The sequence below is a fragment of the Carassius auratus genome, chromosome 5 (assembly GCF_003368295.1).
Source record: "Carassius auratus strain Wakin chromosome 5, ASM336829v1, whole genome shotgun sequence".
Taxonomy (NCBI): domain Eukaryota; kingdom Metazoa; phylum Chordata; class Actinopteri; order Cypriniformes; family Cyprinidae; genus Carassius; species Carassius auratus.
Genome location: NC_039247.1, coordinates 31,001,841 through 31,019,828, shown reverse-complemented (window position 1 = coordinate 31,019,828; position 17,988 = coordinate 31,001,841). Strand labels below are relative to the sequence as shown.

The 17,988-nt window shown below is 38.0% G+C and overlaps 1 protein-coding gene across 3 annotated transcripts in view; it reads left to right on the top strand.

Annotated features, from left to right (window-relative positions):
- LOC113086010 (zinc finger and BTB domain-containing protein 20-like) overlaps nucleotides 1-15,671 on the top strand; it is a 51,211-nt gene extending 35,540 nt beyond the window's left edge. For all 3 annotated transcript variants that reach the window (XM_026255314.1, XM_026255315.1, XM_026255316.1), the window contains 2 exons: nucleotides 1,214-2,767; nucleotides 4,590-15,671. In XM_026255314.1, coding sequence (XP_026111099.1) covers nucleotides 1,234-2,767; nucleotides 4,590-5,137 — 2,082 coding nt within the window. In that variant the 5' untranslated portion in view covers nucleotides 1,214-1,233 and the 3' untranslated portion in view covers nucleotides 5,138-15,671. The remainder of the gene's footprint in view (nucleotides 1-1,213; nucleotides 2,768-4,589) is intronic.
- The last annotated feature ends 2,317 nt before the right edge of the window (nucleotides 15,672-17,988 follow it).

Genomic DNA, 17,988 nt, shown 5'->3' with positions numbered 1-17,988 from the left:
GGTTCTCTAGACTCTTTAAACATCTGTACTCAGATTGTCTTCTCTTCAGATCCAGAGACACAAAGTACAGGTTATTCAAGTGTGCTACTGTAGTTGGTCATCACATGACCTTACTATATTTGTCAGATGACCTCGTTGCATTAGAATGCGGTGTCCAGTTACTTGATAATTGATAGTTTGGCATTAGAAATCCATAGGTCTGGGATGAATAATTGTACGTGGTTAGCTCTGTCACTGCTGGTTTTGACAAACTCTTCTGGGTACTGTATAGTATTACACCAAACATGTGCTGTGCTATATACAGTAAGAGGTTTCCAGTCCTGTTCCTAGAAGGCCACGGTCCTGCAGAGTTTAGCTCACACACAAAGTCATCAAAACATGAAGTAATCTCATGTATATAAACTTCCAGCCTTCTCTTAGTATTGCTACAGGGCAGTATATATCACAGGGGAGTACCGTAGTATATCGGTTAAATACATTCTTATAATTTCTGCAACACTTTAACAGAGTATGATCTATTCTCAGCACGTCACAGTGATACTCTGCTGTTGGCTGCATTCTGACAAACAACATCCCGTGACCATTCAGTCCATAAGGGCAAGACACGTTCTACAGGAAATATCACTGAACGAAAGCAATAAGACATTCCACAAGATAATACCAGACTGAAGCATATACCTGCGGTTATCTATGGATTATTTATTGCTCATACTCACTAATAAACACACAAGATAATTCACACTCGAGTCTGAAGCAGTGGCGATCTACTGTATCATCTTCATATTTAACAGCCTACACTTCCTCTTAATGATTTCTGAGGAAGAAAATATTATAATTCTCATATATTTGCATCATATATATATGATCTCATCTAGTATTTCTATGGCTTTGTGTTTTTTTCTCTGTTTGCACAGGTGTTGGCCTTCAGTGTTTTCTCTAAAACTTCTAACAGGGGAATGGAAATTGAAACCATTTGCAACTAATCCGAGATGATAACATGCTATAGTTGCTAAATTGATTAACGGGTATATAGTTTAATCATGACGATGATATTCCCGTGCCCTGCATGTCGTGATGAGTTTAGAGTGAGAAAGAGTAGCGGTAGACGGTATTTATTAAAACGAATGAATATATGGTGGATGTTAAACTGAAATGTTTCAGAAAAAGCATAGCTCACGTGAATGACGTGTTGTGTTTTGTGTTTGTGGCGCAGGTGACATCAGGTGCAAGGGGATGACCGAACGCATTCACCACATTAATCTCCACAACTTTAGCAATTCTGTACTTGAGACCCTCAATGAGCAGCGAAACCGCGGGCACTTCTGTGACGTGACGGTTCGGATCCACGGAAGCATGCTGCGAGCTCACCGCTGTGTGCTGGCTGCTGGCAGCCCCTTCTTTCAGGACAAGCTGCTCCTGGGCTACAGTGACATCGAGATCCCCTCGGTGGTTTCTGTGCAGTCCGTCCAGAAACTGATTGACTTCATGTACAGCGGCGTGCTGCGGGTCTCCCAGTCCGAGGCGCTGCAGATCCTCACGGCCGCCAGCATACTTCAGATCAAGACCGTCATCGACGAGTGCACCCGCATTGTTTCGCAGAACGTGGGCATCGCTGGACCTGGCGGCTTTTCCGTGGTCCCAGGAGACTCGGGGCAGGAGACGCCTCGGGGAACTCCTGAGTCTGGCACGTCCGGCCCCAGCAGTGATACCGAATCAGGCTACATGCAAACATCTCACCAGAGCCTTGACCGCGTTTACTCCTCGCTGTACTCCAGCTGTTCTGGGTTGGGTCTGCAAAACGGTACCCGTGGGAATCGCTCCCACTATGCCAGCGCCGTGGCCAACGCCAGCTACGACTCGCCCCTTCCACTACAGCAGAAGGAGGGAGGGCAGGACCCTGCCTGGATCACACGCATCCACGAGCGCTCGCAACAGATGGAGCGCTTCCTGGCCACGTCTGAGAGTACACACTGCCGGAAACAGCCTCGTCCCGTGAGGCTCCACACTGGTGACCTTCACATCAAGCAGGAGCAAGGGGACGAGTACACCTGCTACGGGCTGGAGGACTGCCGCGAGGACGGAGAGCAGCTGGAGTGTGTCGAGAGCGAGCCCAAAGGAGAGAGCTTCGACTCCGGCGTCAGCTCGTCCATCGGCACAGAAACGGATTCTGTGGAGCAGCCCTTCTCGTCTGCGTTCGCTCGAGACAACTGCCCGAATAAAGGCCTGCAAGGTGAGCGGGGAACCCCTGTGCAGATCGAGGTCAACGATTCATCCCCCGAGCAGACCCAAGAGTCGGTGGAAGACGAGAACAGAAACGGTCCTTCTCAAGAGAGTGGCGAGCTCGGACTCCATCAGCTGCCACAAGCATCCCAGCCGATGCCTGTCGGGCCGTACCTGCGGCCAGGTGAGCCACTTACCAGCAACCTGCGGATGCCCCTCACCCTGACCAGCAACAGCCAGGTAATGGGATCCGCAGGCAACACGTACTTGCCTACGCTCTTCACAACCCAGTCAGCCAGCGACAACAAGCCTTTCCTCTTCAGCCTGCCCCAGTCCATTGGGAGTCAGCAGCCCCAGTTTGTGGCGGTGCCCTCTCCCAGCATGCCCCCGTTCCCCGGCGGACTGACCGTGCCACCGGGTGGAAGTCAACAGCAGGGTGGTGCTTCTGTGGGACAGCACGGGGAGAAGAAGCCCTACGCGTGCACTCTTTGTTCCAAGACCTTCACTGCCAAACAAAACTTTGTGAAACACATGTTTGTGCACACAGGTGAGTTCTCTGGATGGTTAGCTGCTTGTATAACTGGCTGAATAATTGGTAATAATCAGTGCTGTCAAACGATTAATCCAAAATACAAGTTTTTGTTTACATAATAAATATGTGTATGTGTGTGTAATGTGTATTATTTATACACGAGCGGTCAAAAGTTTGGGATCAGTAAAACTTGTAATGTTTTTTCTCTTCTGCTCATCAAGGCTGCATTTCTATCAAACATACAGAAAGAAACAGTACTCTTGTAAAATGTTATTACAATACAAAATAATGGTTTCTATTTTAATATCCATTCAAATATATTGTATTTCTCTGAAGCAAAGCTGAATTTCCATCATCATTACTCCAGTATACTACTAATATGATGATTTATTATTAGAATTATCAACAGTTCTGCTTCCAAATATATATATATATTGGAAACTGTGATACTTTTTTCAGGATTCTTTGATGAATAAAAAGTTAAAAAGAACAGCATTTATTCAAAATATAAATCTTTGCTATCACTTCTTAACAATTTAACACATCCTTGCTGAATAAAAGTTAGAATTTCTTTCAAAAAGAAAGAAAGAATAAGATAAGAGACTCGTGTAAAAAACATTAAAAATCATTCTGATCCCAAACTTTTGACCGGTCGTGTATATAAATACACAAACAAACATGTATATCTTATACATATATAAATAAATAAATAAATATATTTGATATTGTATATGATTATTAATGTTTTTATATATAAAAAACATTTTTCTTAAATATATACATGCATGTGTGTTTATTTATATATATATAGATAATGAATATACACAGTACACACACACATGTATTATGTAAACTAAATCTCTTGTTTTGGACGTGATTAATCATTTGACAGCACTGATAGTGAATTATTCGTGTTGGCTGTCCTCTGTGGATTAGGTATGGTCTTCGAAAGGAATGATTTATACTGCAGAGTTTCCAATATTTTTAACAAGTTTATATTTCACTTTATATGTACAATTTACTGTGATAACATTTTTCTTTACTGTAATTCATACCATGATTTTGTTCCAAAAAGGCACCATAATACATTTACTTTCTTGTGATTTATACTTTTCTAGTTCTCGAAGTTCTCTCTTTTTTTTACTAATTTTTTTAAATGGACTTTTTCTTGTTTCCCTCTTAGTTTGAATGCTCTGTAAATGTTTGGTACAGACCTCGCACAGAATAAAACAGTCACAGTTATTTCTAATTAATTCTCTGTATCTAATCAAATCAGTTTTCGGTAGAAGTGACCGCCCTGCTAGCTTTACCTGTCATTCCTGATCTTATAATGATAACTGATTACAGACCTTTACTCTTACTTTAGCTTTTTGTTTTGGAGAAGAAGAGGAACGTGTATGAAATCTCAGTGTAGCTTAAGCGTGTTGGCTGTGCTGGCCTTTTTAGATTTAAACATGTTACCTGGCTAATAATTTACATATTTAAAATTAATACATTAAGCAAGTGGTTAGTAAACTGCACTTTTCAGCAAAAGTTACAGTCTCTTTTATTATTATTATTATTATTTTACAATTTAGAATGATATGCACAGACAATAGCATGTAAAATTTTGAATTGTTTAAAAAGGTGCTATAAAAACCCAAACATAGACAATATGCAATCAAGAAGCATATTTCTGTAGCTGTCGCATTACAACCCTGCATGCAAAATAAGGTAACTTTTCACCATGCAGTCACAAAAATAAGAAGATGTATAATGTATACTAGCATGATCTGTGACAGGACAGTGGCTAATGCAGGAGGCTTTGGTGAAACGTCTGTGCTCTGTGCTGTTCCAGGTGAGAAGCCGCACCAGTGCAGTATCTGCTGGCGTTCGTTCTCGCTGAAGGATTATCTCATCAAACACATGGTCACACACACAGGCGTCCGAGCGTACCAGTGCAGCATCTGCAACAAACGCTTCACCCAGAAGAGCTCGCTCAACGTCCACATGCGCCTGCACCGTGGAGAGAAGTCCTATGAGTGCTACATCTGCAAGAAGAAGTTCTCCCACAAGACCCTGCTGGAGCGCCACATGGCCCTGCACAGCTCCGAGACCGGGGTGTCCGGGGTCAGCGCCGCAGGGAGCGCCGGAGGCCCCGCGTCCATCCCCGTGCCCATGGCTGTTCCCGAGCCAGGAGCAGGAGTGGTGTCTCTCGCCATGCCGGTGGGAGTGGGCGGAGCCGGGGGCGGAGTCGGGGGCGGAGTCGGGAGCAGTGGAGTGAGCGTCGCTGCCGAAGCAAGCTGCCAGGAGGGGACCACCTACATGTGCTCCGTGTGCCCTGTCAAGTTTGACCAAATCGAGCACTTCAATGACCACATGCGCAAGCATGTCTCCGATGGATAAGTACAAATTAAAAAAAACATGAAAAAGAATTCAATGATACAGAAAACGGCACTAGATTTTTTTTTTTTTCTTATATTGGGGCATGAAGAGTAATGAGTATAGACACTGGCACATTAAGTTTTCTAGAAAAAAATAAGCGTTTAATTTCTTTTCTTTCTTTTTTTTTTTTTTTTGTCCTTGCTATTCTTAAAGAATAAAAAAAGATGGTGGCCTTAAGGCTGTGTAGTTGGATGACGATCCACTGGCTGGATCCATACTACTGGCCTCTAAATGTATGCTTTCCTTAAATACTGATTTATGTGTTGAACACTACCGAAAGGCCTGCGAAAGAACACACAAGAAAAAAAATTCACATGCGCGCGCACACTCAGACATACACACCAACACAAATACACAGAACCCATGCATGCACTCACACGCACAAACTACTTATACACACTTATATATGGTAGAGGTATTTTGTACGTCTGTGTATTTGTGCATGTGAGCGTGCGTGTGTGCACAAAATAATTATTGCAGTGAATTTTTTAACCTTGTAGATCTTTTCCCATGTAGACCGTATTGGACACTATAAGCGTCCAAGCTTACTGTGGTATAGATTTAACCTAAAAACAAATAAAAATGAAAGGAAAGGAAAGGAAAGAAAAGACAAATAAAAAAGATTTGGCTCTAGATTCGTCCTAAAATAACGATGGTCACATGTTTGCCTTTTTTCGTGCGATAAGCATAGGAGAGTTGTTCTGATTTGACACTGGTTTTTATTTATTATCATGGCATTGAGGGATTATGATGTTGATGTTGTCAAGGTACAAGCCAGTTTTACTAACTCTACTAAAATGGGAATTTTTGAGTGGCTTGACGAATGAATGATGATTATGATTAAGACATTTTCCTTTTCTCCCGCCCACATTTTTTTTATTTGATGGTTCAGGTCAAGTTTACAAAAAAAAAAAAAAAAAAGTATATATAAATATATATCAATGACAGTATTCGAGAAAAACCTTTGAATGCCGTTAATAATAATTTCCAATTCGTTTTGCATACACTGCCACTAAGAAGACGACTGTTAGTTGACCTCCTCCGCTTCAAAATGACTAAATTTCAATTGCTCCATGGTTCTCTTTTGTATTTTTGAAAAAAAAAGAAATAAAAGTAAAAGGATAATGGCAGATTTTAGTATGCAAACCGGCCCGAATCCAAGTGAATTGCTGCTCCTCACGTGCTCACTTTGAGACTGTTATCAGCTGTAGAATCCAACATTATGTGTGGAGATCTCTCCAACTATTATTATTTCTCAGTGAACGTGGTAAACGTTAAGCTATTTGGAGCCATGGGCTAGATGAGATCAAAGTGAACTGGACAGAAATAGCCTCCTAAACGCATTAAAGTGCTGTATGTCCTGTTAGCGGCGGGCGACTGCTGGGACTCGGTGTTTGGGCCGGTGGGGTGACTCAAATGCACTACTCCTGTTCCTAAAGCCCCACCTCGTGGCTCAAACAGCCGTCCTGGTTTTTGCCTGATGGGATATACAGAACAAGGCAACATCTACCGAACCACAATAAAATCAACACGGTCACTCTTCTTTAATATACCACAGGGAGAAAACTCTCCAGACAATAAGAAACATTCCCAATTTTACCAGTATCTAGACATGGTGTGTGTATTACGGAAGTGAGTTGAAAAGGTTGTATTTTTGGTGTTATGTCACTCAGAAGCTCTGTGTTCATATTTGGCTTCGTTATACATGTATTTTATTGATATTAAAGATCCGCCGTGCAACTGCAATCTGGCAACTGTGCTCACTTATCTGAGATGAGAGACAGCTTGGAAGTGTAGTTCAGATGATGACAATTCATTTAGACCTTCTCCTTTTTGGAAGCTGTAGGTTTGAAAAACAGTGCTACTTTGCACATTTACTTCAAAATCCTGTGCTTAAGCATCGAATTGTTTTACTTAAGAAATTAAATTCTATGATTTTCTTTTCATTGTTTATAAAGGAAATATCTTTTCTTAAAAGCTTGATAAGAGGACTGCATTGTTTTCTTGCATATATGTTGCACTGCTTAAACCAATAAGTGCACTACTGTTACCAGAGATGTTCTAGTTTTTAGAGATAATCTTTTTTTTTAATCAAATATTTGGTTCTGTAGTTCACTTGTGTTTGAATAGCTTTGTTCCTGTTTTTGATTAGATGACTTTTTTCTTGGCTTTGTTGTCATCACTTGCTGTTGTATTTACTTTGTGCTGTTTATGCAAGCATTTTCTGTACTTCTCCTCTTTATTTATATTTAAAGCATTGTGAGCTTATCCCTGGTCAGATCCTAATGATGTACACCACTTCCATCCCCATCCCAACACTATCCCAATGCAGTTTAATCATTCAAGCAAATGCTCCGTTTCCCTCTCATTCATACCAAACTAAAAAACAAAAGCAAAACAAAAAAACATCAAAACCATAAAACCACCAAAAAAAAAAAAACAAAAAAAAAAGATTCGTAGTGTATGCCTAAATATATGATACATGTCTTTTAGAACAAGTACGTTTCTACAAGAAGGTCTTTGTGCAAAGCTTTTTAGTGCTGTCTAGGGATCAAGCACATGTCTGTATGTGTTTGTATGAGCATGTGTGTGTGTGTGTGTGTGTGTGTGTCTATGTACAATTTGTGATGCCTGAACTGTAGGGCTTCCTTTGCAATATGCAGTACAGGTACGGCAACAGTGACAACATGTTATTTTACATCCTTAGGAGTACATTTGGTAACTTTCTCAAGAACAATTACTACAGAGAGTAACATGAGGAACGTCATGCTGTTATAAGTCTGAATAATATGATCTGGCCTGACCCAATCGCATGATTCTGTATCGTTCTCCAGTGCTTTTTAACTCCGTAATGCTGCAAAGTTTGGCCACGGGCTGTGTTGGATGGGTCTGAGGTGCTGCCTAAGACCAGCACACTCGTCGGATCTACATCTCGTGTGATTTCAGCTCGGTGTACCGTTTGTGTTGTTGAGTAGCGATCTGAGAGGAAGAAGAATGTTCCGCTGGTAACGTTCGCTCTTGCTGTTATAGTTTTGATGGTTCTGAATCGTTGTGGTACACTTGATATCGTCCAGTAGATAATCCATGAATTAGAATTGTAGTTTTTCAGATTCAGGAACCGTCCGTGTGAATTTCAACTGCAGCAATTCACCGAAACGTTATAGCGGATCACACATATACGTGACCCTGGAGCACAAAACCAATCATATGGGTCAAATGTTTTTAAATTGAGATTTATACTTCATCTGAAAGCTGAAATTCCATTAATGTGTGGTTTGTTAGGATCGGACAATATTTGACTGAGATACAACTATTTGAGAATCTGGAATTTGAAAATTTGGAGAAAATCACCTTTAAAGTAGATCTTAGCAATGCATATTACTAATCAAAAATCAAGTTTCATCGTCATGGAACATGATCTTTACTTAAAATCCTAATGATTTTTGGCATAAAAGAAAAATCAATCATTTTGCCCCATACAATGTATTGTTGGCCAAGAGACTCAAGACTGCTTTTGTGCTCCAGGGACACAGATGTCTTTAAAAGAAGAGTCAGGCCTGCAGAAACATTCACATTTCTACACATTAAAGCACTTGATGAGCGCCACCAGAGAGCAGAGAAATCAATATCACTTCCGAATAGTTTTCTAGATAAAGTATATTGTTCAAATAACATCCATTTGGTGGTGGTGGTGGGGGGGGGGGCTTATATTGGCCATCAGCTGTGTCTTTACAGATAGCCTTAATCATGTTTGACTCAAGCGACCAAATGCACTATTGCTTGTGAAGGTGCTGTTGCAATTTCTAGTGTTTATGTCACACAACCGGATTTATATTTAAGAGAAGGGCAGAGAAAGCAACCTTGCAATACAGTATTGGATTTATGAAGTACATATAGCTTCATGCAAACAGCTGACTTCTCTTCTCGGTATCGAACCATGCATGAAGACAACAGCGTCACCGCTCCTAGTATCAGGCTTCATATATATATTAAAGCTGTCTCATCTCGCTTGTGTTGAAGTGAGTGCTATGAGGCTTTAATGTCCGATATTACTGTTACTCTGTCTTTGTTCATATGTAAAAAAAGAAACGCAGCAACAGCAACGCAAAACAAAAAAAGATGGTCTATTTCACAGAGACTTTGTCTAGCCAACATTGTGTAGTTTGTGAAAGTGTAACAAATGTCATAAATGTCATAGTCTACTCTCCGTCGCATCTAGACTGGACACCGAAAAGCACTATGACGATCACTTCTACGGCTAGTTCAGACTTTTTCACATTACTTACAGTATATATATTTACAGTTCATAATTGTAGAGTTAGCGTTTATTTTTGTTTTCTGCTTAAAATTGTAATTTTACAATACATATAAGTTTTCTTCAAGTGTACAGTATAGATACAGCCTTCTCTTTGCTATTACAGTGAGTTTTCGTTGTAGGACTAGCACCTTCTTTTCTCCTTGCTTTTTAACAAAGGTACTTCATTTATAAAGAATATCTATTCCTAGGCTTGTGGGCACAGAAAAGACTTTGGAAAACATCACCGATATTTACGTAGGAGCGCAAGAGGTTTAGAGTGAATATTACTCTGAAAAGTTGATTGATTGTGTTGTATGCTCAGAGACTAAGCTTTTCCATAACTATATCATAATAAGAGCCCAGTCAAATACTTAAGTCCGATTCAGGCGGTGCATTCTCCCGTCTCCATCCATATTGACTCAATCTAACGTCGCTGCATTGAAAAGTTGTTTTCTTCTTCGAACGAACAAGCACCAAACTAATTCACGACAAGCTAGAGCATCCATGTCTTCATCAGCATCTCCAGCAGATAGTACTGTAACCAAAACAACACCTAACACTGTACACGTGGAGCTTTACAATGCCTCTCCTTTGTAGAAGAAAAAAAATGATGATGAAGTGCCTCTTTTTACAGATCCAAGCTTAATGAAGCTCACGATAACACTGTTATTTTTATTCTGTAATAATAATGCTTCACGAAACAGAAAAAACAAAACAATATCCACTGCCTAAAACGAACAGATCCCAAGCATGAGGACTACCAGCAATAATAATGACAAAAATAGATCTGAAATGTCACAAAAAGGACGTTTAAGGACCACTAATAAGTAAGGGTGTTTTATTATGTTTTAACCCCTGAAATCACCAAAATGAAGCTTCTTTTATACTACAATATACAGTGTTATATTGTGTCCAAAGTGCCCCTGTTAAAATTATGAATAATAATACAAATTTGCGTATGTGTTCATTTAATTTCGTATTTTTCAAACCTGCCTTTTTATAAGTCGCGTATTGTAAATGCCCTATTCAAAATGTCTGCATTTTCAATATGCATTTTATTGGACGTTTATGTATGTGTACAAAACTAAAACTAAACAAAAAAAAAAGGTTCTTCCTGCTCTATTTCCTCTACTTCCTCTCTTCTACTCGGTTCTTTCCTATAGATGCTGAATTTTTCCTTTCGAAGATGTTAATGCTGTGTGCTTTTGAGCAGTCGTTGTAATACATAATCAGCATAATATTGTGTGCACCGTAATCGATATTTTCGATGGTTTATGTGAAAAGAGGTCATTGTTGTTCTGTGATAAGATTTGCTGTGTAAAGCCGAGATTATACAGACTACTTTGTAAACTAGAGAATATAAGAGAGAAAATGAATACCGTTTTAATCTTTGTAGTCGGTAGACAACTATATCATATGTTCAATACCAAATTTATTTAATCTTTTTTTTTAATTCCCGCCAGAGGCTAGATATGTAAGCATGCTTGTGATTACACACTTTTTCCAGCACTTCTCTTTCTGCGTTACAGCTCTGAATGGTATTCGCTATGGATTATATGATATTCTTCTGCTTGTATCATAGGCTCAGATCCAAAGACAAAGCATTTACTCTATTTATGACTACAGAGTTTGTTCGTTTGTTTTTCAGAAACAATAGAAAATATATTTACAGGACAAAGTACAATGCAGATTTTAACAGGAGAAGCAAGCAAACGTAAAATATCTTTAGATGGATCATATATATATATATGTATATATATATATATGATATTCCAGATACTGCAGTTTCTTTACTAATCACACAAGGCATACTTTAAGTAATAATGCTGACTACACAGTTTTGAAACATGATGTGCATGAAAACACAAGTGTGCTCATGTCATTTGCATGTTGAGGATAGCTTTTTCTTGGCCACTGAAAGCTGGAAGTCCATCTCCCGTAATGAGCCTAGCTGGGATTTGGACTAAGGAAGCGGATAGTTTGCATGCTTTTAGGGACACCCACAGTTTGCAACAGGGCCATTTGCTAAAAGTACTCAGTAGATTGTATTTGAGGGCCGGCAAGGAATGGACTGAGAGGTCTGTGAGCTACATGTTTTGTGCTTTCTCTATCTTCCCCAACCACTGTATAGACGCAAAAGCCTCAATCTGCTCTGTTAGATGACACATCACACCCCAGTTCACCAGTAATAAATGTGTTTCTGTATAATTAATCAAACTATTAATCAACTAAACAGTCCATTTATGAAACCGATTTTCTTCTGCTACTACAGTTCCAGACTCATAATGAAAAATTCCTAAACAAATGCATTTTTCTTTCACCCGGTTGGATTAAATTCAAGAATAAATGTTTCTTTTTTATTTAAAAAGGCTTTGGGAACTTTGCATCATATCATAACCAGTTTTGCATAGTTCCCTTGTATTTTTGTTGTTGTTGTTTCTTTATCCTTCAATGTTTTAACCTTTATTTTAACCATTCTTATTGTACCAAATGTGCTATTGTTTGAGCAACACAAAGCAAACCAATTGAGTAGTCCAAAGCTCCTAAAGTCATTTAAACATAATTCATTATTATTATTTTGTATGTTTATATTTGATCTTGGACTCTAAAAAGTCAAGTCAGAAAAGCTGAGTTTATGTCAACACCAAAGAATTATGTTGAAGAAACACAATGCGTAAAACATACTGAAATTGGATCATACTTTTGAGATATGTGCATCATTTTTCATTAAGTGCTATGATAACTTGTTTTTTGATTCCACAGTGACTCCTTTCATCAGTTTTCGATTTGTAAAAGTTAATTCTTCAGTAAATATGATTTGCTTCTGTAACATCAAACATGAAATCAATTGCACTGATGCAAGATAAACTGATGTGTTTATCCTCATCTTTTTCGTTCTTCATTATTTCAGCTGCTCTGCTTCTTGCGGTGGATGTTTAGATCCACGTGTTATTTGCCAGCATGGACCAAGTGTTTTATTTCTTTTGTTTGCACGTAACGGTTTCATTTACCAAAAGCTGACGTTTATAGAACAGCTCTAACAAATTTGAAAATGAAACATCAAATGAAATATTAAATACAATTAGTAATGGATTCTTTCTGCGTAAATCAACATAGAAGTATGTGAGAGATTAGTATCACGTTTTATCTTTAAGGACCAATTTCCCATTTTTCTTTATAACATATTGTGATATCATATAATCAGTGTAAAGTGTCATGTGAATATTTGGATGGAAACAGTAGAACTTTACCCCTTGACAAATAGACAATGTAGTAAACTAGCTTGTTTAGCTCTGTTGGTCCAGATGCACGTTAGGATACACTTTTATCCCTATTTTTGTGCTATAAAAATGTTTGGGTGACTACATAGAAACCTAGCTGATCTAACAATCAAAGTTTTCAAAAAGATTTGGTATTTTTCACTATTTAAAGCCATATCTTAAGCCTTGTTTTATTCTTGCACTAGCACATCATTTATTTTCACAAATTTCATATTGAAGCATTCAAACTGAGTGAATGTGGAGCTGTTGTAGTAAAGGTATTAAACATCTTACAGTATTCAAGCAACCTTAAAATCAAATTCTGCAGTATGCGTTTAAAGTTACTTTGTCCAATTTCTATTATCGTTGTGAAAAAGTTTGATTGCTTTATAATACCTGCTGTTTAGAGATATACAATAAGGTTTTTTAGAGTGTGCACAAGGCCATTTTATCATTTATTTTTATATGTCAGACACTGGACTACAATAATTTTTCACAAATTTGTGAGACATCAGTCAAGCCAAGTCAAATTGTAATTTGATTTGTATAGGGCTTTCATGAACACAAAACAGCACAGCACACAGATTTCTCACACGGGGATGTCTACATTCAACTGTCTCTAAATTCACATTTTGTAGGGAAAACGCCAGTTTTCAATCACCCTGAATTTTAAACAATCATTCTACAAAATCTAGGAAAATGTAAGAATTGTAAAGAAAACCCCTCAGCAAAGTTATTGCATGATAAAATGTCAAACGCAAACCACTTCCACGAAAACAACAACTGAGAGAAACCACTAAGCAGAAACCACAGTTGATCCCTGTAGCAATCCTCATTGACCACTTATCAAACCAGAAAAGAATTTTGCACTAAAATTATTCTTGGTCTTCTTCGATAAATAGCAATAGAACACTTAACATAAACACGAACCAACCACACGTAACAGCGGAGGCTTTCTGTGCTCTTTAAAGATGCTGTTTTCTTTCTTTTTATAAAAAGACATTTGCGTTATTTGTTTATACAGATACAACAGTGGAGATGTGTAGTGATGCTGAGGCTGTAAAGTTGGGTAGAAATGCTGTTAAAGAAAACACATATAACATGTCCGAGTTTTAGGTCCATTGAATGATATGCTTCCTGTTTCCTCTTGCGATTGTTCTGAACAATTCTTTTACAAGCTCCGAGGAAAAAAGAAGAAGGCTGTCCCAGAAACATGAAGACACTTCTTTTTGTGGTGTTTCATATCCATATAGGCCAACTTGCTTGACTCTAGGGAGAGATGTGAGAGTCGGAGACCTTCAGTTGAGTGCAAACATATACTTATTGCTTCATGTTATTAAATGAGTTGATCTTTTCCAAACACTTTGTCTGTACTGTTGTGTTTCTGGGACTTCATTTAAGGGATGTTTTGTCACAGGTTGGTTTCTAGCCTGTGTTGGTTTCTAAATCCACACATAAAACCTACTTAAAGTCCTTATCCATAAAGGAAGAAAGCATGATTGAAACTGGAACGTCAAAGGTTTCCTATGCCTAACTATAGGTGATCAGTAATAACTTCTAGCAATTATACGTAGTGATGGTTTTTTGGTTTTTCTGGAATAGTGGCTTTCCTGTTAAAACTGCTTCGTGGTGTTGTTGGAAGGTGTTGCAGTTTGTCTCAATATGTTGAGTGTTAGAGGAAGCATAAGTATGTGCCTTCATGTAATCTTCTTGGTGAGCTTGTTTTTATGAAGAAGCTGAAGCCAGCCAGTTGTGTTTGCACTAAAACCAAATTGCTTTCGTGATGTTGGTTATTTGAGCAAGCTTGTTGCGTCACTTTAGCAGTATGCATGAGGGTGAGCCTTGGTAAGTTCTAGGGATAGAGCTCGTGTCTTTTTACTTCTAAACTAGTGCAGCTTAGGAAATCCCCAGAATAGTATCTCTGCTTCGTTCTGTTTCATTTCCACCAAATCATCCAACCACGTCATCGTGTCTTGCAGTGACATATTCCATAATGTGCATACAAAGAAATATAATATTACATACCATACGATATTAGAGTATTTAACACGTCTGTGGAAAAGACTGTCACACATTTCTCTGAGTAAGTGGGAGTGCATGAGTTCATGAGGTCGCCTCAAGACTATTGGTCATGTTATTATTGGTTCTTTTGTGCTGTTTTAACTAAGTAAGTTTGTGTTGCATTTGTAATTTATTTCTGTTTTGTTCATTGAAACCTAAAAAAGGCCTACATGCTTTTCAGTCTTACAAATGCACCTTATTCTCACCTGTCTGGAACAGACAGGCCTTGTAATATCTCTAATTTAGCACCTTACTACACAGCATGATTTCACTTTATGCCAGTTTTGCTATACTTCCATGCATATGATTTGAAAGAAAAATAAAACCTTATATATTTTGTGAAAATATTTAAAGGGATGTGCCAAAGTTTGGAGGCGATCTCCCTTGTTTGTATGTTTATTATGACTTTTTTTTTTTTTTTCCTTCTGCTTCAGTTATTTCAGTGGTATCTCATGTAATCTTTCTTACAAATGTGTTTAGAAAAAAAAAATCAGCAAAACAGTATCATTACTTGCCATTTTACAGTAAGCCCTGTATTTTCACGTATATTTACCAGTGATGTGTATTTGTTATTAAACAGAAAATAGCTGTAAAAGCTTCATTATGTTACATAATATTGTGACTTTTTTCGAAAAACTGTGAAGACTTGCATATACTTTATACAGAAGTATTAAGCCTTAATGCAAAAGACTAAAAAAAAAAAAAAAAAAAGAGTGGAAGAATAACTGATTGTTGCAAAGTAAGGATGATTTTTTTGTAAATGTTACCAGCACCTTTTTTTGTAATTTTCACTCTCTGAGGTATTGTAAGTTCACTCTGTTTGTGAAGTTTGAATATGAAGGAATAAAAAAATAGTACTTTCCTGTACATTAAAGAATGGAACGTTTTGTGTTTTTATTTCTGGATGTGTGACTGTATTATAGAAACATGCTAACATGCTACTATTCCCTTTAGATACCATAAACTTTTCTCTTTCTTTTTTTGTTTTTTTCTTCAAATCTTAAGGTAAGAAGTTTCTGTAAAAATGTTGTTCAAATATCAATGTCCATATCAACAGAAGAAATTACAACTAACACATAATAGTCTTAAGTTATATTTAATTTGCATATTTCTCAAGTATATATTTATCAAGTATTCTCTGTTTTCCTAAGTAAAATTTTTATAGTAAAGTCACAATCAATAATACTGAACCACTGTTTCATACAGTATTGTTCAAAATAATAGCAGTACAATGTGACTAACCAGAATAATCAAGGTTTTTCGTATATTTTTTTATTGCTACGTGGCAAACAAGTTACCAGTAGGTTCAGTAGATTCTCAGAAAACAAATGAGACCCAGCATTCATGATATGCACGCTCTTAAGGCTGTGCAATTGGGCAATTAGTTGAATTAGTTGAAAGGGGTGTGTTCAAAAAAATTGCAGTGTGGCATTCAATCACTGAGGTCATCAATTTTGTGAAGAAACAGGTGTGAATCAGGTGGCCCCTATTTAAGGATGAAGCCAACACTTGTTGAACATGCATTTGAAAGCTGAGGAAAATGGGTCATTCAAGACATTGTTCAGAAGAACAGCGTACTTTGATTAAAAAGTTGATTAGAGAGGGGAAAACCTATAAAGAGGTGCAAAAAATGATAGGCTGTTCAGCTAAAATGATCTCCAATGCCTTAAAATGGAGAGCAAAACCAGAGAGACGTGGAAGAAAACGGAAGACAACCATCAAAATGGATAGAAGAATAACCAGAATGGCAAAGGCTCAGCCAATGATCACCTCCAGGATGATCAAAGACAGTCTGGAGTTACCTGTAAGTACTGTGACATTTAGAAGACGTCTGTGTGAAGCTAATCTATTTTCAAGAATCCCCCGCAAAGTCCCTCTGTTAAAAAAAAGGCATGTGCAGAAGAGGTTACAATTTGCCAAAGAACACATCAACTGGCCTAAAGAGAAATGGAGGAACATTTTGTGGACTGATGAGAGTAAAATTGTTCTTTTTGGGTCCAAGGGCCACAGGCAGTTTGTGAGACGACCCCCAAACTCTGAATTCAAGCCACAGTACACAGTGAAGACAGTGAAGTATGGAGGTGCAAGCATCATGATATGGGCATGTTTCTCCTACTATGGTGTTGGGCCTATTTATCGCATACCAGGGATCATGGATCAGTTTGCATATGTTAAAATACTTGAAGAGGTCATGTTGCCCTATGCTGAAGAGGACATGCCCTTGAAATGGTTGTTTCAACAAGACAATGACCCAAAACACACTAGTAAACGGGCAAAGTCTTGGTTCCAAACCAACAAAATTAATGTTATGGAGTGGCCAGCCCAATCTCCAGACCTTAATCCAATTGAGAACTTGTGGGGTGATATCAAAAATGCTGTTTCTGAAGCAAAACCAAGAAATGTGAATGAATTGTGGAATGTTGTTAAAGAATCATGGAGTGGAATAACAGCTGAGAGGTGCCACAAGTTGGTTGACTCCATGCCACACAGATGTCAAGCAGTTAAACTAAATATTAGTTTAGTGATTCACAGGATTGCTAAATCCCAGAAAAAAAAAATGTTTGTACAAAATAGTTTTGAGTTTGTACAGTCAAAGGTAGACACTGCTATTTTTTTGAACACACCCCTTTCAACTAATTGCCCAATTGCACAGCCTTAAGAGCGTGCATATCATGAATGCTGGGTCTTGTTTGTTTTCTGACAATCTACTGAACCTACTGGTAACTTGTTTGCCACGTAGCAATAAAAAATATACTAAAAACCTTGATTATTCTGGTTAGTCACATTGTACTGCTATTATTTTGAACAATACTGTATATATGAATTACTATTGTACAGGTTTTCATATATTTTTTTAATCAGCTCATCAACACAGATCAGAATAGACTGCAATGGAAAGGAATCGATCCAGAAGCCCATTTGAGAGGTCATCAGAGAAAGATGTTCATTAAAGACATTTTCGTCAAGAAAAGCAGCAAGTTTTAAAGTACACACAGTAACTTTTACAATATTGACTATATACTCAGAATTGACATTTGACATTGATGACATTCCAACATTTCATTATGCACTGAATACTATAGATATTGCAAGAACATTGGATTTTTGTTTTGATTGGACAATGTAAGTGTATTGCCTAATGATGCAACTTTACATTTTTAGAGCTGATCCAAACTGATCAGAACCACAGCTTA